The sequence below is a fragment of the Stegodyphus dumicola genome, chromosome 4 (genome assembly GCF_044657685.1).
Source record: "Stegodyphus dumicola isolate Sdum_Otavi_A_Nest chromosome 4, ASM4465768v1".
Classification (NCBI taxonomy): domain Eukaryota; kingdom Metazoa; phylum Arthropoda; class Arachnida; order Araneae; family Eresidae; genus Stegodyphus; species Stegodyphus dumicola.
In genome coordinates this window covers 24,862,682-24,888,614 of record NC_140771.1, presented here as the reverse complement: position 1 = coordinate 24,888,614, position 25,933 = coordinate 24,862,682, and the positions used below count along the sequence as shown (strand labels likewise).

General features: G+C 32.2%; 1 protein-coding gene across 1 annotated transcript in view; it reads left to right on the top strand.

Annotated features, from left to right (window-relative positions):
- Window positions 1-3,075: 3,075 nt before the first annotated feature.
- The window catches only part of PIP4K (phosphatidylinositol 5-phosphate 4-kinase), a 38,011-nt gene continuing 15,153 nt past the window's right edge, over window positions 3,076-25,933 (top strand). Inside the window, exons 1-7 of the mRNA XM_035367390.2 lie at window positions 3,076-3,226; window positions 4,651-4,782; window positions 8,344-8,441; window positions 9,395-9,491; window positions 15,008-15,160; window positions 19,458-19,604; window positions 21,330-21,368. Coding sequence (XP_035223281.1) covers window positions 4,651-4,782; window positions 8,344-8,441; window positions 9,395-9,491; window positions 15,008-15,160; window positions 19,458-19,604; window positions 21,330-21,368 — 666 coding nt within the window. The 5' untranslated portion in view covers window positions 3,076-3,226. The remainder of the gene's footprint in view (window positions 3,227-4,650; window positions 4,783-8,343; window positions 8,442-9,394; window positions 9,492-15,007; window positions 15,161-19,457; window positions 19,605-21,329; window positions 21,369-25,933) is intronic.

The following is a 25,933-nucleotide window of genomic DNA, read 5'->3' as shown; positions in this document are numbered from 1 at the left end:
GCGAAGTTGCAGAATTAAATATAGCACACAGACTCCTGCAGAACACGGGCACTTAGCTGTTCTGGTTTCCTCTTGTCATCATTTTTTTTTTTTTTTCTGGCTGAGCTTTAATACTTTCTTATGCTCAAATTAAAAAACACAGTAGTAACAAATACAAAATTAAAAACAAATACCCCCCCCCCAAAAAAAAGAAATTCTGAAAGATCTTTCAGATTTTACACCACGCCTAAACCAGCAGTTTTTTTTTTTTTTTTTTTCTTTTTTTCCCCACGATTTGTGTGTTACTTTTATTTATTAAATATCATGTTCTTCTCACTTAAACCATAAAATTCAATTCAACAGCAGTATTGCAAAATAATTCAAAAAGAGCATATCTTCAGAATTTCCGATACAGTCTCAAGCGCTGGAGATATTTTTTTTTATTCCTTTTTTTTTTTTTTTTTTTTTTCTGTACAGTGTTGCTATTGCTTGCTTTGAAATTGTTGAGTTTCTTAAACAAAAACTCATAAATGCTTTACAAAACATGAAATAGATATTCGAATAAGATCAAATTAATTATAAAAACTATTATTTAAAACTATTAGCCCCTTCATCTCTAGTAATAGTTTTATAATTAAAAAGATATTTTAATTTAAAAAAGTATAATAAATGTGCTTTATGAACATTCATATTTCTAGATTAAGATAATCCTTTTCATTTTTTAGGTATCAACTATATAAGCTTTAGTAAAGCCGAAGGCCGCTCACTTTTAATTTTTAATTAGTAAGGGTGCATTGGCACCACGCCCGCAGGCGAAAAATGTCGATGTGGCAAGTCATAAGGGGAAGATATTCTTTATAGATGAATTAAATCACTTCATATTTCCAGATCATGCATTAAGAACTTTTATATTCCTTTTTATCCAATAATAAAAATATTTGCTCCACGAAGGCCGCACGAACTGTTGGCTGGACTGCATGATGTGTCTGCTTCCTGTGCATTTAAATTAATTATTCACAAGGCGTTTTCAAAAAGCAACAAACATTTATTTAACGATAAAACGGACTCGTAACTTATTAAGCCTACACGTAACTTATTGCATAACAGCCGGTCATATTGCATCGTACATGAAATCTTTTTGGTACGTAAACGGAATGACAACCAGAACTAAAGAATATTCTTTGACTAGAATTAACTATTGCCATTTCTCAGTAGAGATATTCTATCCAATAACAGAAAAAAAATTACTTGTTTACTATTTTCTTTTATTGACCGTTTTTTTCACCGTACGCGACAACGTATCCATTTGATAATGCAATTTTTGCAAAATTTCTTATGTTTTTTATGATGTATCACTTTTCAAATTAATACAGGGTGTCCATAATCAAACTTGAAATTTGCGAACAGTCTGTAGCAAAAACTATGCAGCAGAAGAGCATGAAAATTGAGTAACAGCAGAATGAAATGATGGGAATTTTATCGAGGGGAAAAAAAAACCAATTAGTTTCAAAAACACTACTAGATGGCGTTGTGCAATATAAACTATTGGCATATGCAAATGTCCTAACCATAGTAATCCTGTGCGCGCACAGCAACCCTATAAAGATGCAAGAGGCGAATCACAGTCATACTCGTTTTGAAGTCAAGGAAGATGATTTGACTCTCCAGGAACGTGCTTTACTGGTGAAATTGTTTTACTAAAACGAAGATTCTGCTACCGAAGCTTTGCGGAAATTTCGGTCTTTGAAGCGGTCACGAAAAGGTCCACTCACTAGTCAAAGACTAACAAACATGATTACGAAATTTGAAGCAACGGGAACATTGGAGGTTCAATCAGGAAAGGGACGAAAGTGTGTTGCAGCACAGATAGTGGATGATGTAGCAGATAGTGGATGATGAGGAAGACAGATCGCAAACCATCGGCAGCACTAATGTTCGGCTTATTGTAACATCTGTTGACCAACCTCGTTCCACGGTTCATAAGATTCTTCAAAAGGTCTTACGCTACTATACCTATAGACTGCCGCTAGCCCAGCAGCTCTTACAATCTTAATTGACTCATTCACGCTAAATTGACTCTGCGGACTTTCACCCGCTGCTAACCCCCCACTGCTAACCATGGAGGTAGGAAACTTACTTCCTACCTCCATGCTGCTAACACCCCCCCCATTCGCCGCCGCTGGCGTGGACCTGACTCTCTTCCCCATCCCACACCTCCTACTTCACTATTTTCCTTTCTTTTCTTTCCAGATTGATGACACGATCGTATTTTATTCTCGAGTGACAGATCTTGACACTCGAGAATAAAATACGATCTGTGTGTTACCAGCTGATCTGGATAATCGACAAACTTTTGCGTTGCGGTTTCTTGGGCAAGTTGAGCTCCAGGATGAATAGCATGGAACATTTGAACATTTTGTGGACCGACGAGACCCACTTTCATATCGAAGGTGCGGTTAATATACACAAGTGCCGTATTTATGCTGCTACAAACCCACATCAATTCCTACAAATTCCATTACACTTTTCGCATGTAACGGTTTGGTGAGGCTTTACTGCAACATACATTGTGGGTCCGTTTTTTTCGAAGAACACAGCGTCGCAGGGCCTGTGACATGCACCGTCATCAGTCAACGACAGGCTTCATTATTAGAGCAATCCAATATTCCTGCTCTTCAGGCAAGGCGATGTGATACAACCACAGCGTTTATGCAGGTTGGTGCACCTCCACACATCGCGCATTGTGTGAAACGAGTGATCCGCCGCCATTTCAGTGATGACAGAATCATCAGCCGGCAGTTTCTTTAAGCTTGGCCTCCTATATCTCCCGACTTGAATCCTTGCGACTTTTGGCTGTGGGGATACCTTCTATATATTACAAAACATTGTTTTAAAATATGTGCTAAACAACTTGTATCGAAATATTTTTAATACTCCTTGAATTCAAACATTTTTGATTATTTATGTTCCCATAAATAGCTACTATACAAATAAATTGCTCAGGACTTTAAACAAATTTTTATTGACTTTGATATAACTTCTATTTTGTTATTAGTAATAGTGATACCAGAAGTAATACGATTTTTGGTCAGGTGTATGAAATTAAATGATGGCAGCGAAACATCAATAGGAAAAATGTCGGGAAATTTTGAGGAGTTAAATGTGTGTATCTCGGTGCCGAATATCAATTGAGTACCGTCATATTTCAAAATTGCCTTGAATACTACTCATAAGGGACATATTTAAAGTAATTATAGGTGCTTTATTAATTTGTACGGCATTTAAAATATTTTTAATGTATACATACTAGTTTGTCTGGTTTGTCATCTAATGTTTGATGGTATTTTTTTAATGTAAATATTTTTAACGGTAATCATAAATGAAATTTTTAAAGTCATTATATTTTAATTTTCTTGCAGTTAATTTGGTATACATAATAGTTTTAATTTGTATTTTCTTTCCAATTACTTATTTGTTCAAAATGATCTGCAATTGGTATAAATATAAGATTATTCGTTAGCAGCTACATTTTTGAATTAAAATGAAGAAATTTGAACCTTGAAAATTCATCATTAAATTTATGAGTCACAGCTGTGAAGAACGGAATTTGAAATTCTAACTGACAATTCTGAACTAATAGAATAAGTAGTTCATGTTATTTTTGTGTTTTTGAGTGCTTCACTGACCTAACTTTCAAATTAGCTTTTTAAGTAAAGTTTATAAATATTATGAAATTCTTTAAGCTGTTTTTTTAATAATGCATTGTTAGATGTTATTTATTATAAGAGAAGTATAATTTATGAACATCTTTATATTTTTTCTTGGAAGTCTATGTACATCAGAGTTGTTAGATGATATGCTTGTTACATTTATAAATTTCTGTCTGTATCTTAATACAATAGTCTCATTATAGAAGTTAAATTTTCATAATAGTAGTGGAGACATTTGTAAGTAAACTCGTATTATTCGTTAAATTTGAATGTCTTTTCTAAATATTTAGAGTAGCTTACAAGGTGCTGATGCATTGAAAAAATGTTCCTCCCCCCTTTTCCCTATATGTTCCTGTGTACATGATATGTTGTGAACAATGGATTTTCTGGTGTTTTGCAATTGTTTGAAGCAAAAAATTATATTAAGAATGGAGTGTGTACATGACATATTTTTCATTTCATAGTAAAGTTGTTCATAAAGAATGAAATATTCATACAGATAGTTCATGCTTTTGTTGATAGATTCATGTTTTTATTGACATTAAAAGTCAATTCTGGTATTTTCTGTTTAATTTATAATGTTAAAATATTTAATCAAGTTTTACCATATCTTTAATTATGAAGAAAATATTGTTTAGTTAATACATAACATTGTTAACATAACATTATCATTTAAACCTATATTATTTTTGAGCATGTATAGTTATAATGGCTATAGATTAGATTTAATATAGTATTTTAGTTTTTTTCATTTTTAATTATAGAATATTTTCTTACTTTTAATAATGAGATATTACTTATAAATTTTCAATGTACCTTTCTGATATAAGCTGATAAATAGAATTGTAATATTTCTCTTCTTCTATTTTTATCAAAAGAATAGAAGTAATTGTTCTCTGAAATATGGCTATTAAATATTGGGTATTTGTGTTTATGTTATATAATTATATTTATTTTGTAGATGGCTTCCCTTACTCAGAAAGGTAGTAGTAAACTAAAAAAGAAACATTTCAAGCCAAAATACCAGAAAGCGAAGTTGTTTAGGGCTAATGAACCCTTGCTCAGTGTGTTCATGTGGGGCATCAATCATACAGTATGTTTTTTTAATAATTTAAAATGTTATATAGCTTGTTTTTTTTATCTTGTGCATTTGTTACTGCTTGTAATTCACTGATAGGAGTGAAAATTAAAACTTGCAGTTAAATTAGTAGTATTTCTGGGATATTATTGTGCTTTGATTGCATATATCTGAAGTCTATTGTTTGATGCTTCCTGAATATGTATTTCTGCATTAACATTATCCTTAATGATTTTATAGCAATGAAATTATAGGTGTAATTAGGTGGGTATACAGATACTGGATCCTAGTACAGAACTAATATTCAAACTTAAGGCAAATTTAAGGTTAAATCATCGGAAATGCACAACACAATGCCTTATCATCAAAAACACAAAACACAAGGCCTTAAGGTTAGATCAAAATCTTTTCTGCTACTCAAACATTTCATAAGCTAGCAGAGTTTCATATTTTCTTTCAGTTTTAGTTTAGCATATCTTTCTTTCTTGAGCATACCTTAATGTATATCTATCAATTTAATGTAACTTAATGTATATATGTATTTGTCAATTATTTTCTTGTCATATTTGAACTTGTGATATTTTTTTTTTTTTTTTTTTTTTGTAATTTTGCTTTTTAAGATGATTGCCTAATATAGGACAGAAAGTTATAATGATAGTAATTGTGTATTTTAATTATTTTTTTTTTTACTAGTCATATCACTATGTTTAAATGCTTTGTTTTAAATTGATAAAAGGGTTATGCTAGATAGCTCCATATATTTATATACACAGAGTGGAAACTCATATCATGAATACCTTGCTTCACAAACAGTTTGGTTCATAAACAAATTATCTGAACATGCATTAAAAAAAAAAATTGCATGAGATGAAGAATGATGTCTCAAGCTACAAATATTCAAGTTGATAACATATGGTTTTCAAAGGTATTTTAAAAGTAACCTATACCATACAGTTAAAACTGAAGAATAATTTAATACTTTTCATTGCTTAGCTGTTATTAATAAAGCCTGGTGTGGTAAAAATATATTTCAGGGTACCCCTTGGCGAAAATTGGCACCATTCCTGTTTACGTCCAATGCCCTCTCAAGTAAAGTGGCATCCAAAATATAATGCAATAAAATATAATTAAAACAAGAAATGTATAATCTCAATAAATTGCATCTTAAATCAAACAAGGAAGTAATATAAGAATGGAAATACGTGTTATTTAATTTACGCTGTACAAAAAGGAAATATCGACTTATTAAAAAATTTCTGCTTCGTTGATATGTGTGACATAGAGAATTCCTTAACAGCATCCCAAAACTATTTAAAATTATGTAAACTAGAATCTGTATATTGCCGTTGCCGCATTAATTCACAAAAGTAAAAATTAAAAATATCCTCTGGACTGTCAGTAGCATTTCTTTCAAAAATCCCTTTTTATTATGCCCCACATACCTTCCATAGTGTTGATATTAGCTCCAGTTTCAAAATTCTTAAATCGCTTAAAGTTTACTTTAGGATACCCCTTGTATTATCGCAAAGTTGTTTCATTTATCACCAAGTTTTTGTTTCGTTTGTGGTAACCTGAGTACGTGAATTATGGAAACCCCATTATGGCATAATCGTTTGCATTAAGGCTACTATGAAGGGCTACTACAGCTACTATATCTCTAATAGCTCTATTTTGCATTATTCTGGGAAATTTTGAATCATGGGATGTTTTGTAAGGGTTTTTGTGGTGTGTGTTGTTAGGAAGTATATTGTTTGTTTCATTGTTTAGATGGTAGAATGGCTGAATGTAGTAAGATTAATTTGAAGTTTCTTTACGATTTGGAACAAAAGGGGAAAAGTGCATTGACTGGTGTGTAAATGAAGGTTTACTTAGGAGCCATTTTCCGGACAGTCCGGAACTACGTATAATATTTTTTACTCTTATTTTTGTGAATTTATGTGGTGACACCATTATACAGATTTTATTTTAGATAATTTTAGGAAGTTTTTGGGTGCTGTTAAGGAATTTTGTGTGCCACAGACTGAAGACAAAGGAATTTCTGAATAAGGTAAGTGGATATTTGCTTTGTGTAGTGCTTAACAATTCCTGCAGGAATGATTGCCTATCTGCAGACTCTTGATATTGCAATAAATGTTTAAAGCCCCACCCACAGACAAAAATCATTTGAAATCTACCTTTTGCAAGAAGTCATGTCTTAGATGAAGAATTTGTGGTCCACTTGACAGCTGCATTGCCAGTGCAAAATGCAGAGGCTACATGGACAAAATATGCGTTTTTAAGAGGAATTCTACTGAGGACATGAGAGATTAAAACTAACAGTTCTTGAGGAAAAGAAGTCTAAAGAAATTCAGACTGGAATTTCGAATTTCGGAGTTTTATGATGTTGTTCCAAAAGATGTTACTGCATGAATAAATGTTGATTTTTGTAACTGCATAAATGTTAATTCCTGTGCATGGAAAACTGAAATAATTTCTGAAAACGAGTTCTAATATTTCTTATTCTTCATTTTAATTTTTGTATTTTCCCTTTTTGTCATAAAAATAATAACTATTTATAATATATCAAAGTAAACTGAGTCATTTCAAAATTAATCTGCATCATAAGATCCTATGTAATGCTGCAATGCAAATACCTTTTAACAAATCATTGAACAAGCTATCTATTGATAACCAAAACTTTTTTGACACCTTCCCACACTTCTGAATGCCTTGGTGCTTTTTCTGCTTGCCTGCAAGTAACATATCACAGACCAATATTTCTAGAGTACCATAGATAATTGAGGTATTTCAGAACTTAGCTAACTAGTTAAACTTCCATCCTCGTTTGGAATTCCAAGAGGATCCCCAGGGATCTTGGGGTATAAGCTGTCTAATAAGTGACTTTTACTATTGGGTCTTGTATCCCCATTCACCTATCGCCAACCTTTTCAGAGGACTTTTAGCTCGCCACGTATTTTGAGTGCCTCATTGCCACGCAGGTACTATACATTTGCAAATGTACTTTTTTCAAGAATCTAACCTGGGCATGATCAGTATGGCAATCAGTGTCACTAATCACTATCTTGTCAGTGCAGTGCTGAGCAGTTGCAGAATATTTGGTACCAAATTCTCCTGCCCAGTATTTGATTTTGTATGAATTTGGGCTAGACTGAATCTGTACTGTCAATGGCTATATATCATATTAATATATGATAATAGTGGACCTATTTTTTTGTACAGTAAATTATCTGATTGCTGTCCTGGTGTAAGTGCTTTTTCATCTCTGTTTATGTTAACTTTCATTGTGATTGAACAATTTATCTAGACAAATAATGTGCATATGTAATTTTATGGAAAATATAAATGGGAATTTTCAAACTGCAGATTGCATAATGAGATGCTTTGCTATAGATTTGCTATAGAATGAAAAACTTTAATAATTCCACTTTGAAATTTGTATAAGTTGATATCTGATTCAATGTAAACTGTTGATGTAGCTAATCATTTTGCCCAGTTACAAATGGCCAATTTTCTTATATATTATTTCCTTGTGAATATTTTTCAGGCTTCTTTTAATCAAGTATTATAATTTTTCAGATAAATGAATTGACTCACGTAAATGTACCTGTGATGCTTCTTCCTGATGATTTTAAAGCTTTCAGTAAAATTAAAGTTGATAATCATCATTTTAACAAGTGAGTTATGTTTATTAGTCTCAAAACAATATTTTGTACATTTAAAATAATTGTTACAAATTAGAGTATTTGTATAATTGAATTTATTATTAATAACTTTTTATAATTAACATTTTCCTTATCTGATAGACATATTTAATAAGAAAGTAGCTTCAAAGACAATTATATTTTTTATTATGATAATTTTATGACTGACTGTAGAGAGAAATTACCATAGAGGGAAGTAAAACAGTTCATGTTAATAACTGAGCATGTAATTTGAAATGCCAAAAAACTGGTATAGATAAACCTATATAAAGTGTGTAATAACACTACTTATGCTTGCTACTAGTTATATACATCTTAGTGTATATATAAAGTGATAGATATCTCAAATATTTTATGATAGAATTCCTGATATGTCCAAAAACATCTCGAATAGATTAATTGTATGTGAACATCCTTACTGATAAGCTGTTCTATTTTATGCTCTGCAATAATTATGCAGATGGAATTAGCTTCTACCAGGGCAATGCATAGACATACAATTCTAGAGATATCAAATTATGGTTAGAACTCTAATCTGAGTTTGGAGTCTTTAAATGGTCACCAAATCAGTACATAAGGATGTCATGCAAAATGCCATGGAAAGTAAAATTTCTACATCTTTGATTGCAACAAAAGTATGGACTGCTTTGTATTGTGTTTATTACATGCAAAATATTATCATATACGTGTGGAATTCTTTTTTTTCTTTGTAAGTCTGCACTTCTATGAAGTATGTACAATTATTATACTGGTGTACTTGGTTTTCCTCCTACTTCAGTATGTATTCTCGAAGTAATAGTAAATATATTGGATTTTATGTAGTGATTTTTACTGTTGGAGTGTTTATTTCATGCTTTATACTAATATCTAACTTAAGATGTTCTTGTGTTTTTATTATTAGTAATTTAATTTGAAATCTTTGACAGAGAGAGCATGCCAAGTCATTTTAAAGTCAAAGAGTATTGCCCCTTAGTGTTCAGGAATTTAAGAGAGCGTTTCAGCATAGATGATGTAGATTACATGGTAATAATTTCAGTGTATTTAATTAGTCTTTAAGTGTAATTAAGTAACATTCATAGTGTATAATATTCATATTCTTAGCAACAGTGCATACTGAATTGCTGTCTAGCTGAGCTTTTACTAAATTATTTTAAATCAGTTGCAATCTTTTTTTATATGTAGAAAATTAGAAATAAAATGCTTAGAAGAATAAAATATTCATCTGATGTTGCCTTTCTATGACTGCAGTTGTTTTTTTCTTTCAAACCTGAATGTGATGCCCTCAGAGTATTTCTGCTTTTATATTTGAGTCATATGTATTTTTAAGGTGGAATTTCAATACTGGAAATTAATTATTAAGTTTCCTTGTGATATTGAATTAAACTATTGTGATATTGAGCTAAAAATGAGCCTAATAGGGGATATGGTCCCATCTCACAGCCAAACAGGTCATGCAGCGTGGCAGCATACTGGGCAAAAGGCAGCTGAGGAGTTCCTGTGGCAGTCAATGCCATATTATATAGGATTAAGGTCAGAAGATCTGGCTGCTCGGTCTATGAGGTGAATATCCTCACTTTCCAGCTAACATCAACCAGCTGAGCCGTATGTGGATGAGCATTGATGGCAATTAACAGGGGCCCAGCACCAACTGCACCCCTGAAAAGTTACAAATAGGCCTTTAAGCTCTCCTATCTGTACCTTGTAGTATTCAGGGAGCCTGTAAAACACATGCAGTGGTATGCAGTCATCCAACATAATGTCTGTCCAAACCATTACACCTTCACCGCTGTATTGATTCTTTTACCTGATGAGGAGAGGGATGACATCATATTCCAGGCTCTCTCCAGATAGAGGTATGCGCAGAGTGTCCAGGCTGAATTTTTGACTCATTTGTGAAAAAGCATGGTGCTGCAGTGACGTATGGTCCAAAGTGCATGTTATCTGCACTATGTGAAATACGCTGTCTTGTGAGCAGGATGCAAACAGTGGGTCTTTTACAGCATACAATCATATCTCATGAAGCCTTCGGGCAACTATAGAATATGAAGCTTGGGTTGTAGTGGCAGTATACAGCCCATGTGAGAGTTATGAAGCAAATGATAATCCTCATTTATTGTTGTGGATCTTGATTGACATTGTCCAGGTTTTCTCGATGTTGATCCAGTGTCTTAAAACTCTTCCCAGAAATTGCAGATGTTAGATGTTTCACAAATTGCAGATTCTCACATGAAACTGGTCATTACATTGAGCTATATAGCCACCTGTACTTCTGATTAGTCAGCTGCCAATCTACCAACAATTCTCTATCTTGTTCCATCATTCGTATGTTTGTGACTACTCATTTTACTAGGGCTGTGGATTTGGTAGGGAAAAAGACCTACTCCGACTCCTGGAATTTTAAACTTAGACTCCATTTCCCTCATATATTTGTAAATATATACGCATGTGTTACGGCTTATTTTTTTTTAATATAAAAGAAGTAATAGATGCTGCAGGGGGGAAAAGGATGGCATAGCAAATTATTTATATTAATTAGCATTTATTATGAAAGGGAAAATCTGGCTTTAGTTATTTCTAAGAAACTGTATAACTTCATCAAGGTCTTTGTAAGAGGACTGCGGATCCGATTTGATAAATGTCTGAGCCGAGAAGAGTTTTTTGCACAGTAACTTGAGTTGCACGAAGAGCTATTACTGTTAGGGCTACTCCTTTTAACTTTTCAAGATGGATTTTTTATAAGTTCTAAAAGATGTGTCTTTCAAGAGCAATCATATTTCTCTATTTTTTCAAAGGCCGTGTAGAAATCTTGTTTGTATTTTTTCATTTTTGTATCTAAAGGCTCTTGGTTCTTTATTTTCATTTACTTTGCCTTAGCCTTTTCAGTATTATCCAAATATTTCTCAAAATGTAATTCATCACTGGAAGAGGATGATAGAAACTCAGTTGCAATGTCTGCAGTCTGACTATATTGATTTGAATAATCCAATTGTTTTTGAGAATAATTTCATTTTTAATGAAAGTTCATAGATTGCTTTCTTTGCCTTTTTAATTTGTCATCCAACAAAATTTTGTGTTTTGGATGTACATATTTTAAATCCAGCAAGATGTCATTGTCTAGCAAACTAGTTTTTATTTTTTTTTATTGAAGAAATGATACCTTCTGCAATAAGCCCGCCCTCCATTTCAGAAAGAACAAACATCATATTCATCCATTCTCACCTCCTGTTAATTCTTCAGATTGTAGCTTTTTTGTGGCTATATATAGTGTAGAATGAAGTTTCCAATTGTGCAAGATCATTCCACAGTCTTTCTGTTAGTGAAACATTAGTGTTATCTACGTCTTCTAAAAACGTTCTTAATTCTAATTACCCTGGAAAGTCTATGTCTCTTGGAGAACATATAAATTAGACTTTAAATAAAGGAGTATTGAATAATCATATTCTAGCCTTGTGAAACAAAAGAGAAATCCGAAGAAGGGTGTATAAGACCCTTTTATTTGAATACAAATTAACAAATGACCCCGTTTGGATTACAATAATCCAAACACTTCTGGCTTAACAGAGCTATATAGCAATAATAATTTCGAGGTATGGTAGGCTGAAAATGTGATAGTTTAACCTAATGGCTCACAGAATACTTTAACATGCAGGGAGAGCTCTGGTTTTAATAAACTGGCAAGACAAAGCCTAATGCTGGAACACTCAATGCCACTGACACAAGTTGCTTATAATCACAGCGCAACATAGCATGGAATAGGGAGACACCCTCTAAAACTAAGTTCCAAAACTCTTGCTTAAATAGTGCTTCATTCTACCTTAATCTGAATGAACTCTCGCTCTCATTTACATTCTGGCATGAAAAGAGAATAATAGGAAAGTCGTTTAAACTTAAAATCAACTATTAGTTAAAAATAAATAGATAAAACTTACAACCTCTATATCATCAAATATGTACTTCCCCATTGCATTGTTTAATCAATAATTGTTCCTTTTCCTGCTTGCTTCCTAAGAATGGCATCAATTTCGGAAGTTCTTGCTGCTATTGCTGCTTACCTTAATTTACCAGTGAGATTTGTAATTAAATGAAGTAACTAAATGAATCAGTTTAATCAATAATGGCAAATATGACATCAATCGATGTGTTTTTAGTGACTTCAGCTCCGACTTCGTTTACCCAAAAATCTACCTAACTCCGATTCCGACTCCACAGCCCTGCATTTTACCGTATAAAATTTGCCCAGTTCTTGTGAAAAACATGGTGAATGTTGTGAACGAGAATGAGCACACGAATCACAATCTGCTTATATCCTCTCTGCAATCACGGCTCCGCAAACACGCTTAATGTATGCAGCTCTGAATTCATAATTCTGTGGTACCATAGTTAGCACCCTTGGTTCAAAACATTTTCTAAAGATAGACATAATATGCGATTTCTTTTAATTGCAGACATAGTGTTTTACTATTTACATTTATTATTACTATTTACAGTTTACTATTAGTTACAATTACTACATAGTTATAAATCCATTGTATATATGCAATATATGTCATAGAACTTTCAAAATGTATTATGTTTTGACAAAGTGTAAATTAAATTTAATATGTGCAAGTATGTAAGTTTATAAAGTAATGCATCTGAAATTAATAAAATGAGTTTTGCGCAGTTTTTAACTAAACACATCTAGTTTTCAAGAATAATATTAATCACGGAACATTCTACAATTTAATGGCTCATTAGAGGAAATAATTACATTTCAAAAGTCGTTAATTCGGACACCCATAATCCGGACCTCAAAGCTAAAAACTTTCTGTGCATGCGCCGTGTTGATACATACGCATAGGCGCTTACGCGTGCGTAAGACCTTTACGCGCACGCGCATATGCGTGTGCGCAAGTGCAGAATATGTTTTCGCGTGCACATTTAACATATAATGGACGGTATAAGTTAAAATTATACAATTATCTATTTCAGTTAATGTTGATGCCTTGCGTTATTCTTCGAATTGGATGCAGCTTATTATTTTTTGCAGACTGTAAGAGCAATTTTATAAAAGTAAACTTGAACTTTCGATTATGTCAATTTCCGATTCTGGAGCTCCCAAAGGATCTACAAAACGAAAGTATGTCTCGATGTCCGTCAAACAAAAAGTGGAATTGCTGCAAAAAATGGATAAAGACATGAAGAAGGTAACAGAGAGGTTAGTGAAAACGAAAAAATTTCGATTGACAAGTTAGTCGGTATTCTCGGCACAGCAATTATGGGACTTGAAAAGCGGAACTTTTTAACTGAACAAGAAATTATGTCTGTTTATAGAATTAAAGAGAAAGTATTATCACATAAAATGAAACAACTTACATTGAAAGAAATGTTTAATAAAGTAAACAAATAAATATTAAGCTTCTTTTTTTGTAAATTTTGATACTCTTTAGATCATAATTGTTCTTTATTTCCTAAAATACGGTTTCATATTTTTAATTTTAGAATTTGTGCATGCCATCTTACGAGATTTAAACTGATGATCTATAATCCGGAAAAGTCAATAATCCGGAATCGCCGAAGTCCTGACAAGTCGGGATTAACGACTTTTGACTGTATTTGAAATTTGAAATAAGTAGGCATAAATGGGCAAATTATCAAGTTTGTTAATAAATTAAGTACACAAACTATGAACAGAGGCTACTTTAAGATTATCTGATGCTTGATAATATACTGCAGGCAATCTTAAGGCATTAAAATCTGGTCTTTTGATTTCAGATGGGTATTGTTTGGTAATAGCATTCAAAAATGGCATCAAACAAATTATTATTCTCTGTAGTTTGCCTCTGCCTCCTGATGAACTCTGACAAATAAGTAAAAGAATGATGTAAAGCTGTACCACATTCTGCTTATTCCTTCATTTTCTTGAAACTCCATCGTGTTCCATTATTTGTTTCCAGTTTCAGGATCAAAGTGTGACTTTCAGTTAAAAGAAAGAAAAAACTAACCCGCTGTCCTTAGTTATCTTTAAATAAACTATTAACAAAGAATATATATATATATAAACCTCATCTTTATATATATATCTCATCTTTATTGAAAAATTTGAAATAGTTTCCTTGTAGTACTGAACACTTGAAAGAACTAGAGAGATGAGTGATATTTTTGACAATATATTGGCAGGTGCTCAATAGCCAAATATGTACTATGATCATCCATAACATATGAAAAAAGAATAAAATAACTTAAGAAATATAAATTTAAAAACAAACCTGTAGCTAAGCAACACAACATAGCAAACTTTTTTTTAAAATTTGCTACCAAATATAAAAAAACTCTTACCGTTAAATAATTTACTATTTAATAAAATATTACTATTTATAGTTTCTAATTGAATGTGATATGATAATTAATTGTGCAATGTAATCTTGGTCTAGGAGCATACAAGTGCAAAGATGGTATTTGGTTGTGGCTGCATGAATGTTTGTTGTGTAATAATTATCTTTAATGTTGCATATTTATACTTCCCCTTAAAAAAATCTTACTTCCTGTTTTGAATTTAGAATTCTCTCACAAAGTCACAGCCCATTGCTGTGGACTACCCTGGCCGAAGTGGTGCAAAATTTTACGAGTCCTACGATCGATTTTTTATCATGAAAACGCTTCAGAGTGAAGAGGTTGAACAAATGCATAGCTTACTGAAGCAGTATCATCCTGTAAGTAATATTCATAACTTGCTGTTTTTAATGAATTTTTAGACTTGAAATTGACATTAAAAATTTAAGCTATAATATTATTAGAGGCAAAATTTTAAATGTGCGTTTTTTTTTGAGTGAAAATAAAGATGAATATGTACCGAAAAAAAAAAAAGATATTCAGTGGCGGAAGTGAATGAAAAAGATATTCATATTTGTCAATAAAATATGAAATTGTAATCTTCAATTTCACTATTAATTCCAAGTCCTGTTTTAATTTTTTACAGTTGTGTCTTAACACATGAGCACGTGTATGGGCTCTATTTGGCTCAAGAAATGCATTCTTCTCTTAAACCATGATTCACTATCACTTCATTTCTTCAGTATTTGTCATCAAGCTCATGAGCTTTATTTTATATTAGATGTCAAATTTCTAGTTTCTTTATTTACTAAATAATTAGTTAAAATTTTATTTTGGACTCATATTTACTCCATGCATGAACTTGTATAAGTTCAGGTTTCTTGAACTTGCATGAAGTATTTTTCATGAGCAAGGTCACACGTTTTCAATACATAAAAAATGTTACAATTTATTAAAAAAACAGCATTACCTTCAATATAAGATTAGATTTTCTCTTTTGATGTAATATTTATTATTATTATTATTATTATTTTCAAATCTTGAAAGAACTGTTTCCGATCCATTATGAAGATTCCATTTTCTCAATATTGTAGCTGTAAGCCTGTGTCTTAAAGCAATAATAATTTCCTTTTCATGATTTTTTTTTTCTTCATGTGTGTACTTGAAATGCTTCTGAGAGCTTGTTCTGCAGTTTCATATCTCATTATGAATTAGCAGGTGTTGAGAGCAAACATATGCAATTGGATGCATTTTCAGTTTTGGGTTAGAATGATTATCCGTTGACTGATGATATGATTCAGTTGAAATGTATCAGTAATTGCATCAGTAGCTTATAGAGTATAAGTCAGTCATTTATAAGTAAAACATTTCCAGCTGGAAAATGAGTACTGTAATTAAGATAGGTAACTAGACCTGAAAAAAATATTATTATCAGTTGTTTGGCATCATCTCAGTATTGTTGGTACTTTACCTTTATCCAGACAGAAGCAATGAATTGTCAAATATTGTTTCAATTGCCATCAGGAAGATTGATACATTTTCCAAAATCTAAATGGCACAATAAGAAATATTGAAAAATAGCATGTTTCTGTGTGGAATCTTAGCTCGCTGAAGTCATGTAGAGAAGAGAAACAGGTGATTTGTTTAAAAAAGTTTTAAATGATATAAATAATTTTTGCCCCCTCTCAAATTGAAGTAGGAAAAAGTATGGCAATTTTCATCTCTGTGCATATGTATGTATTACAAATGCTACTTTGATATTTAAATTAAATTTTTCAGATTATGGTATTATTTCTCATTAATTTTTTCTTTTTAATGGAATCATTAATTGGTTTATGTTTTACTTTTTAAATATGTTTGTATTTTCTATACTGCTATAAGCATCAATTTTTTAATTATGAATGGTGTGATATGCGACCAGCAAAACTGAAGCAATCTGTTGTTTTGTCCTTTTCTTCCCCATGAAATGATCTTTTATCACAATACCATTTCAGTGCTCCAGCAGTAATAAAATGCGATTTTCTTTCATTATGGATCTTGCTTTTGTCTTGAAAGCATAGCAGTTGACTTTATGACTCGACAAATCATGACTTGACAGCGTAGCAGTTGACAAATTGCATTATCTATATTATTTAAGAAGCAACTGAAAATGCCAATGAATAAAATTATGGGATTGATGTTCTTTTATTTGTATCCCTTCTTTATTTGTGATAATTTCACTGTGTAGCTATTCATAAAGTGAAATAAATGGGTTACCACAATGGGTGCTTTAATGCATAATTATATCTGGTCCTCATTAATTGGCAAATAAATGCTTTTGCGAGACTGTCCAGAAGGAAAAATTGCCACATGAAAGTATGTTACAAAAATCAAAAGAGAGAGATAAAATCATTACAGCTGAATCAGATATTCTAAGCCTACCAACAGTTTATTTCTTAAGAGTAGGATGAAGAGTGCTTTGAAAAATTATTAAGCACTCAGTAGATTTTGGAATTTAATCAGAAAACAGAGTATAGTCTTCATATCCTGCTTCATATATTGCTTCATATACCTACTTCACCTTTCCCATGGTCTCCACCAAGAGGCTCAAATCAGACTACTATCTACAACAAGCTTTCACAAATCATGGAAGATTTCCTGCCTACCTCAGCAAGTTCTGCCATCAAAACGTCAAATGCACCTGCGGTGCCTCAGCTTCTTCAGCAGACGTCTCACATTACATCCATGACTGTCCACTCACTTCTCCCATCAGAGCCTCTCTCCCTCAGCTCCAGGGATCACATACCCTCTAAGACCTTCTTTAGGATTACTACGGACAGTGGGACATCAGAACCATTATAGAGTACGTCTATTCTAAGAGAAACATAATCATAGCAGATAACCAGGTCTAGGCAACTGATGAAATGCAAAGGCAGCAATTCTCCTTTCATAGATATATGTAAATATCTCTAAACTTAAGTAACCCTTTTTGCTAATTTTGTACTAACATACCCAAACCATTGTAAGTTGGAGCACCCAAAAAAATAATAAACTAATGTTAAGTCTGTTTATTAATAATAAGGTTGATAAAATAAACAATCGAAAAAGGTTGCTGGTGCACCGATCAGGATAACATGATTGACCTGTAGTACCCCATTGAGAGGCAAAGCAGGTGGAATCATAATAAATAATAAAAATAATATACTGCTTGGCATTGTAGAGCACTTGGGCATCTATTGGAATGAGACAGAAGAAATCAAATTCTTCCTTGCCGTAATTCAAACTCTGGATCTTCAGATTGCTAGCCAGATGTGCTTTCACTTAACCTTGAAGTTAAGGAAGAAGAAAATTCCTTACATTCTCCTCCACTTAAAGGGCAGCTGAAGAAAGATGAGACCAAGGAACCAAATCCAAGTGGTGATAAACATTATCATCCACCACATTTTTAACTTCACCACTTGTAGTCCTTCAGATCCCCCCTTCTGCTTTTGAACAGGGAACATGAAAAAAATTAGTAATGCCATCGGGAGGGTTTGAACTTCGGTTCTCCCATTTGCTAGCTGGATGCACTTTCAATTCCGTCACAAAGGCATAGTAAGAAAAAATGAAATTCCTCTCAGTGTAACTAGATTAAATTATTCATGATGTGGATTACAGCATAAGCACTTATTGCTGTAACTTTGGTTTCACATTTTATAGATCAAGTTTTTGAGTGGCTAAATCAATGAAGTTTGTAGATTGCCCTACATTTTACTTACATAGTTGAACAGAATAGCTTCACGAAGTTTCATTTATTTTCCCATGTGTTACATATATGCAATCCAGTTTCCTTTAGAAAATCCTTCATGAAGGCTATCGCTCCTCATGATAACTTTAAGTAATATACCCACTCCTGCTATAGAAAGCAACAGTGGGATTATATCTTTTGCATCTGTGTTTGGTAGGCGGAAAGAGTTCAAACTTTATTTTAGAGACTCATAAAAGCTCAGACATGAAGCCTGTGTGACCTCATCTGGTCTAAGAGAAGCAGGCATTCTCATCTTTCTGTAACAGGAGAAGGAAATAGTCCAACTCTGATCGTTTGCTGCCTTGCCTGCCCAGAAGAATTGTAATGAGGAACCTGGTTCATGTGTGCTTTATCCTCGGAACTGAGGTCTTGTGTAGTTCATAATATCACCAAGTACAATAGTCCTAGTGCACTTTGTCTTAAATAATCTAACCATTATTTTAATTATTCTATGTAAACAATTTACCTATTTTTCATAAAATTTGATCTCAACATGCTGTTCGTAAATTTACAAATTAAATTTTGAAAAATTATTGGATACACAGAAAGAACTCTTAAACAAAATGAAACAATACAGTGACTGATTGCAAGGAAATATTCTAAACGAGAATTCCTGTCAAGCATTATTTCATTATTACTAAGCATAAGAATGTATATGTATTAGTGTATTATTGTATAAGGTCAGGAATGTTTTTAACAGATCTTGCATTCTAGCTTATTAGAAGTATTATTTATTTAATAACATGTGATAGTTCTTTAAATACATATAATTACTTACAACTTTAGTTTATATTTTAAATATTTCTACATAGTTTTGAAAAGTTGTTGTGTAATAAAATTTTGTTGAGACTGATTGATGCTTTGATAATTTCATTGAAATATCAAACTAATACCTATATTTCATTATTTAGTATATAGTGGAAAGGCATGGCAAAACTCTGTTACCTCAATATTTAGGGATGTACAGATTAACAGTTGAAGGAGCAGAGACTTACATCGTCGTTATGCGGAATATCTTTACTACACGCTTGAAGATCCATAAGAAATATGATTTGAAAGTAAGTTTGCTTATAAATTATGTTGAAACATTTTTGGTAATATGCCGTGTGTAGTTGCATCTACGTCCATTTCGAACATGTTACAATTTTTTTTATTTAAGATAAAACTATATGGAGCACATTTTATAACTTGCAATTAGATTGTTTAAAGGGGGGGAATGTACTAAAGAATCATACATCAAATCGAATTGTATGGAATGTTGTTCATAAGATAGAAAAAAATTGTTAATCAGTATCCTTTTGTGGTCCCTTTATTCTCTATTTTAATTTGGGTACTTTCCTTTTCTGTCCTATTTATTATCTAAACTGTGTCATTTCAAAATTAATTTGCATCATACTATATTTCATAATACTGATGTGTGAGTTTAACTGTTTAACCAATGAGATTAAAGATTTCGACTAAGAACAAAATTTTTTGATTCTGTGTCTTGTTCTTCTTCCGACTTTTTTTTGCTTGTGCTTCTTCTGACTTTTTTTTTGCTTACTTCACTCCTGCTCACTTCATCCATTGTCTGAAAATGTGTTATACTATCAAAAATGTAGGGTGCACATTGCACCCATGATGATGTGAGTCATATTATTTGTCTTAAGAATTAACTTTATCCAATAATAAAATTATGTATTATTATGTACAATAAAATTATAATAAAATTACCAACAGTTACAACCTAATTGTCATTCCATTGGACAAAAATTATTTTGTTTTTCTCTTTGTACTAGACATCATAATAATCCTTGTATTTTTTATGAACACATTTCATTGTTCTAGTGGGCACATTTGTGTGTGGTTTTCCTGAATTGTTCCTGTAGCACTAAAATCTTTTATTTTTTAGATGACAGAGAAGATGAAATCATAATTGATGGTTCCTTTTTTATCCATTTCAAGTTTTCAGTTTTTTGTTTTTTAAACTTTTGGTATGACTAGCATTGCTTTTAGAAGGCTGAAACTTACTTCTTAAATGAACTTTAACGTCCCCAGCAGTATCATTTGGTAAGATATCATTACCATTGTCTTAGTCTTCATCACTAGCTTCTGTAGTTTCTGGTGGAACAACAACATTAGTTTCATTCTGGTCATTATCATCATCTGTTTCTTCATCAGAAAATCTTTGAAGGATTTCTTCTAATGTAAGGTACCTCCTTCTAGGCATTTTTAAAGCATGGAATGAATATGAGCCAGAGCATCTAAAGGCTTGGGTAAAAAAGGGGAATGCTCTTTTCTCACTGATGTTGCACCACTGCAACATCTATATTCTCTCCCATCCCCCACACAAATGCAAACAGCTGACTGATGGAATTTTCTGATAAGCGGTGACTTTGGCTAAAACTAGCGAAACCCCTGTTTAGGGCTCGGCGATTCTTTTGTTAATTTTTTTTTGGCAAAAATACCTGTTTGAAAAGTTTGCTTAAATTTTGCTTCAAGTACAAGAGTAATTATTATAAAGAAATTTATTGTTGATGACAAATATTTTTTTACATAAATAATCATAATATTTCCTACACAAAATCATCAGCCAGTATAAAATATCCGTAGTAGTTACATTTTCATACGTATTTATTTTGACTGTTATGTCAATGCAGCATTAGCGGCTAATGGGTTAATGGTAATTGATGATGTTTAAAGCAGTCACCATATAATCCTTTGATTGAAATTTGCATGTTTTGATTTTTCATGTTTAAATAATGATTGTTATTTGATTACTGATTGTGTTTATTATATTACAGGGTTCTACAGTTGATAGAGAAGCAAGTGAGAAAGAAAAAGTATGTACAATAAGCATTTAATGTATTTATTGTAGTATTTCTTATGTACTTTCTAAATATTTATTCCAAACACTTATTGCATATACAGTACAAAGTCTGTAATCCGGACGTCCATTATCCGGAATAATCTATAATCCGGACCTCAAAGACACAAACTTACGCATGCGCGTAAAGCATTAACCCATGCACGCTTCCGATAGAAAGTGATAGACAGAGAAATTATTGAAAACAAAAAAATTTCAATTGACGAGTTAGTCGATATTCTCGACGCAGCAATTGCAGGACTTGAACAGTGGAACTTTGTAACTGAACAAGAAATTCTGTCTGTTTATAGAATTAAAGATAAAGTATTAGCACAAAAAACGAAGCAATTTTAAACAACTTACATTGAAAGAAATGTTTAATAAAGTAAACAAATAAATATTAACCCTTTTTTTTGTAAATTTTGATACCCTTTAGATCATAATTGCTCTTTATTTCATAAATTACAGTTTCATATTTTTAATTGTATAATTTCTGCATGCCATCTTACCGGATTTAAATTGATGATCTATAATCCAGAAAAACCCAAATCCAGAATTGCCGAAGTCCTGACAAGTCCAGATTACGTATTTTGTACCGTATCTGTAAATGTTCTACAGAGTGACTGTAATTGTTCAGCATTTGATATTTAACTCAGCTGAACAAATTTAAAATTTTACACAGTAGTTAGTATGGATATTCCTTCAAATATGTCTCATAAAGTAATAGTCATGAAGTAAGAATGTAATATATACAGAAATTAGGATGCCTGATATGTAAGAAAATTAAGGCTTTAAAAAAAAATAGTACTTCAGAAGGAAGTCATGGCAACAGAATTTAAATCTGCACAAAGTGAATATATATGTAAATTCAATGAAAGTTATAATGAAGAATTGTAGCCAAGTGTTTAATTTGTTTTGAAGTAATAGAAATATATATGATACATAATTTGAAAAGTAGAAGAGGTGTAAATTACTTACTAACAATGTTGTTATGAATTCTGTGGAATTTTTGTATATTTAATGCATTACAATATTCTTTATTTTATAAATGTAGTGCTTTTAATGTTCTGGTGAGGTTACTGTGTAAGTGTATAAAATTAGTTGTAAAATCTTCAGTGTTATAATGTAGAAAGAACAAATAGATGGGAGAACACAATAATAAAACTTTTAAGTTTTTTTTTAAATTAAATTTAACATGTATGGTCTAAGTGCAAAAATATTATTAAGTTCAATTTTGCATATTCTAATACAGTATGTATTTGTTAATTTAGATTTTGCTTAATTAGAATAGCCATCAAAACAATATCAATTATTGTGGAGTTAAATGTTAATATTAAAGACAAGTGTGCTATAATGTCATCTATGCGGCTAAATATCTATGGAAGAAAATTTTCTTAAATGAAATAATAGAAATTAAGAAAACATACAACCAAAATTCAACGGTTTTAATTTTCGTGGCAGTTTTAAGATATTGTACCTTGCATAGGCTTAATATACTGTACTTTGCATAGTCCACTTAGATCAATCAGTCCAGATTCACTATAATCTAGTATAAAATTTCAAAACGAACTAAATTTTAAGAGAAAAATAAAAATTAATTCTAAAGCATTAAAGCAAAAAATTCATTTTTATTGCACAAATGATCAGTATTTCCCTTTTGTACAGTAAAATCTCTTTTTTGTGGTTTATTTTTATGCAGTTTTGAAAGTTATGATATGATACCTATAATGAGTGACATTACAAAAGACCTGTCTTAAGTTGATTCTGACACAAATCGAAGACTTGTTTTATTTTTGATAGCCTTGGTAATATTTTTTCCAACTATCCTTTTTTTAAAAAAAAAACTTAAATGGGTTTAATGTATAAACTTGCATCACACTGATAAACAATTTATTTGAATATATATACAGCTGTGCTGCATACATACATATTTAAAAAAAATTAATACATATGCTTTCCTTAAATTATTTAAAATGAACAAAAACATATAAATTATATCTACCTTAATTTCGGGCGTATAGTCCGCGGACTATCTGTCTTTAAAATGCGAATTTTTGAAGCTGTGGACTATCCACCAATGCGGATAATATGCTGGTTGTTCACGGTTAAAATCGTTGAAATTTAAAAAACACGCTGTCGTGAACTGCCGATGATCAAATATAAAAAAAGCGCGAGATTCTAAGAAAACATTCGTATGTATCGTATTGATAGTAAACCATACAGCATAGTGCAGAACGAATGAGTAGTAGCAAGTAGAGCTCCTAAAATCCAGGCTGGCGCATCAAGCGATGCCGGGATCTGAGCCAAAGTCTTGTATGAGCACTCACTTAGCGCAAACAGAGTTTTGTATCCCAGTATCCTTCGCGCTGCTTTAGCGCAACTGCCGGGAGGGGAAAAAGTGATGCTTAAAGCAAAGTTTAAAGTTTAAAGAAATTAAACATTTAGCAGTAGTAGCAATAAAAGCTCCCTGAGATATGTTGTGCAGACATTGAAGACAATAAAAGATTTTGAACTTAACCAATTTATTAACAATATAATAAAGAATAAAAACACAGAAAATAAATGTCAACAATATCAGTCTTAGGAAAAATATAATATAATCATCATTCATCAAACAATATTTTTACCTGGTCTCCAAAACACTGGCATTCTATACAAACAAAAAGTCCTAAACAGTAATTATGCGGCCTAAAATTGAAGCTGGCTACACATTCAATAAGTCCATAATCAATGGTCAAGAAAAACACCTGAAATTTAAATCAAGTTCTTGAAAACACTTAAAACCGGCCTAACTCCGTTTGTCTAACTCCGTGGCACTCCGTTGCTCACGTATTTTTAATTGCCACCTTTATTGAAGAACATGGATGCCGCCTATGGCAGTCACTCACATGGTAGCCTCTGGAACCAAGGAACTTTATTCTGGAACAGCCATCCTGCAAACCGGAACCAAGGCACTTTATTCACTGGACTGCATGCATCCTTCTGAAGAGGCTGGAAACCGCTCACTCAAGTGCCAGGAAAGCAGGAACTAGAAGGGTTGAGCCAGAGCGACGCGAGATACTTATAGCAGAAGTAGGAATGACGTCATCTCACGGCAACCAATCAGCTATCGACACGAATCGGCTTTTCAGATGATGTAACATGTTTCGTTTTTGCATCACAATTAGGTTGAAACAGTCCGTTCTCAATGCAAACAGTGGCAGCAAGAAAAAGAAGTAGAAGTAACTACTATATTACATTAAAATAAGGACTAAACTAAATAAACATTTCAAGGAGGAGAGATGATGCAGTAAAAGGTTTAAAAATAAGCTATGTTTTCCAACAAAAAGTAGTTGATGCGTCAACTCGGTTTTTACGAGCCATAGTAGCAAGTACCTGGTGTACGAAAAAAAAGCGTGATTCGTTTACTTATAGCATGGTTTGGCAACACCGAGTGAGTGGGGTCGAAGGTCACATTTCATTACCACTTATCACGAGGATAGCACGTTGCACAGTATTTTGTCTTTCATCTTCGATAACGTTGATGAAACATCGCCGGAGTTTTACTGCTGAGTTAAACTCAAGGTAGTTGAGAATGCTGAAAAAGATGGAAATAGAGAAACGGGCCGTTATTTGTTTAACCCTAGTATCCGGTGCACACGTGATTTGACTACTTTTGGCAACTTTATGATAAGCAGTGAAAACGGGACATATACGATGAGTAGTTAACGGGTCATTCAAGGAAAATATATAGTTAAACATAGTATATACTCTGTATATAGTATATATACTATGTATGTATATACATATACTATGTGTGTATAGTATATACTATGTATGTATATACATATACTATGTGTGTATAGTATATATATAGACGTTCTTTGGATCATTTTTGGTGTTGGCGATAATTTTCAAAGTCGTGCCAAGGCTGCACCGTATACTAGGATTTTACCCCATTATTTTGAAGTGGACGAGAAAGGGTGAGAAATTGGAGCAAACAAAAGGATGTTTTTAAAAAGCATGGGAATATTGCCGTATTAAAAAAACGTAATTTTGGACGTATAGTCCGCGGACTATCTGATGATTTTTGAATTTTTTTTTATATAAAATCGTGTCTGCGGACTATACGATGGTGCGGATTATACGTGCGAAATTACAGTAATTAAAACAGGCAGGTGATTGTTACTCATTTGAAATAATTTGTTGTGACTAGAAGTAGTGTCTCTGAGCAGAAAATTCATTAATTTTTTTTTTTCCCTTCTTATATTTTGTGATAAATATTTAACTGCCTCTTGAATTTGCTTTTCAGCTTTTGTGAAAGGTTTCAGTGTTTTGTTCCATATTTCCATGTTTTTTCTCAATTTTGGAAGTTTTTTTCCTCATATTTAGGAGTGGTGAATATTAACACCTAAAAAACCAGGTGTGTCATAAAAGTGATTCTCCTGCCAACTGAGATTTCTATATATCTCTTAACAGCTGCTGGCGAGGAAATCGCATCATCATGACCATTAACAGTACACTGATTGACATTAGCTGCAACTATATTATTGGATCATGAGT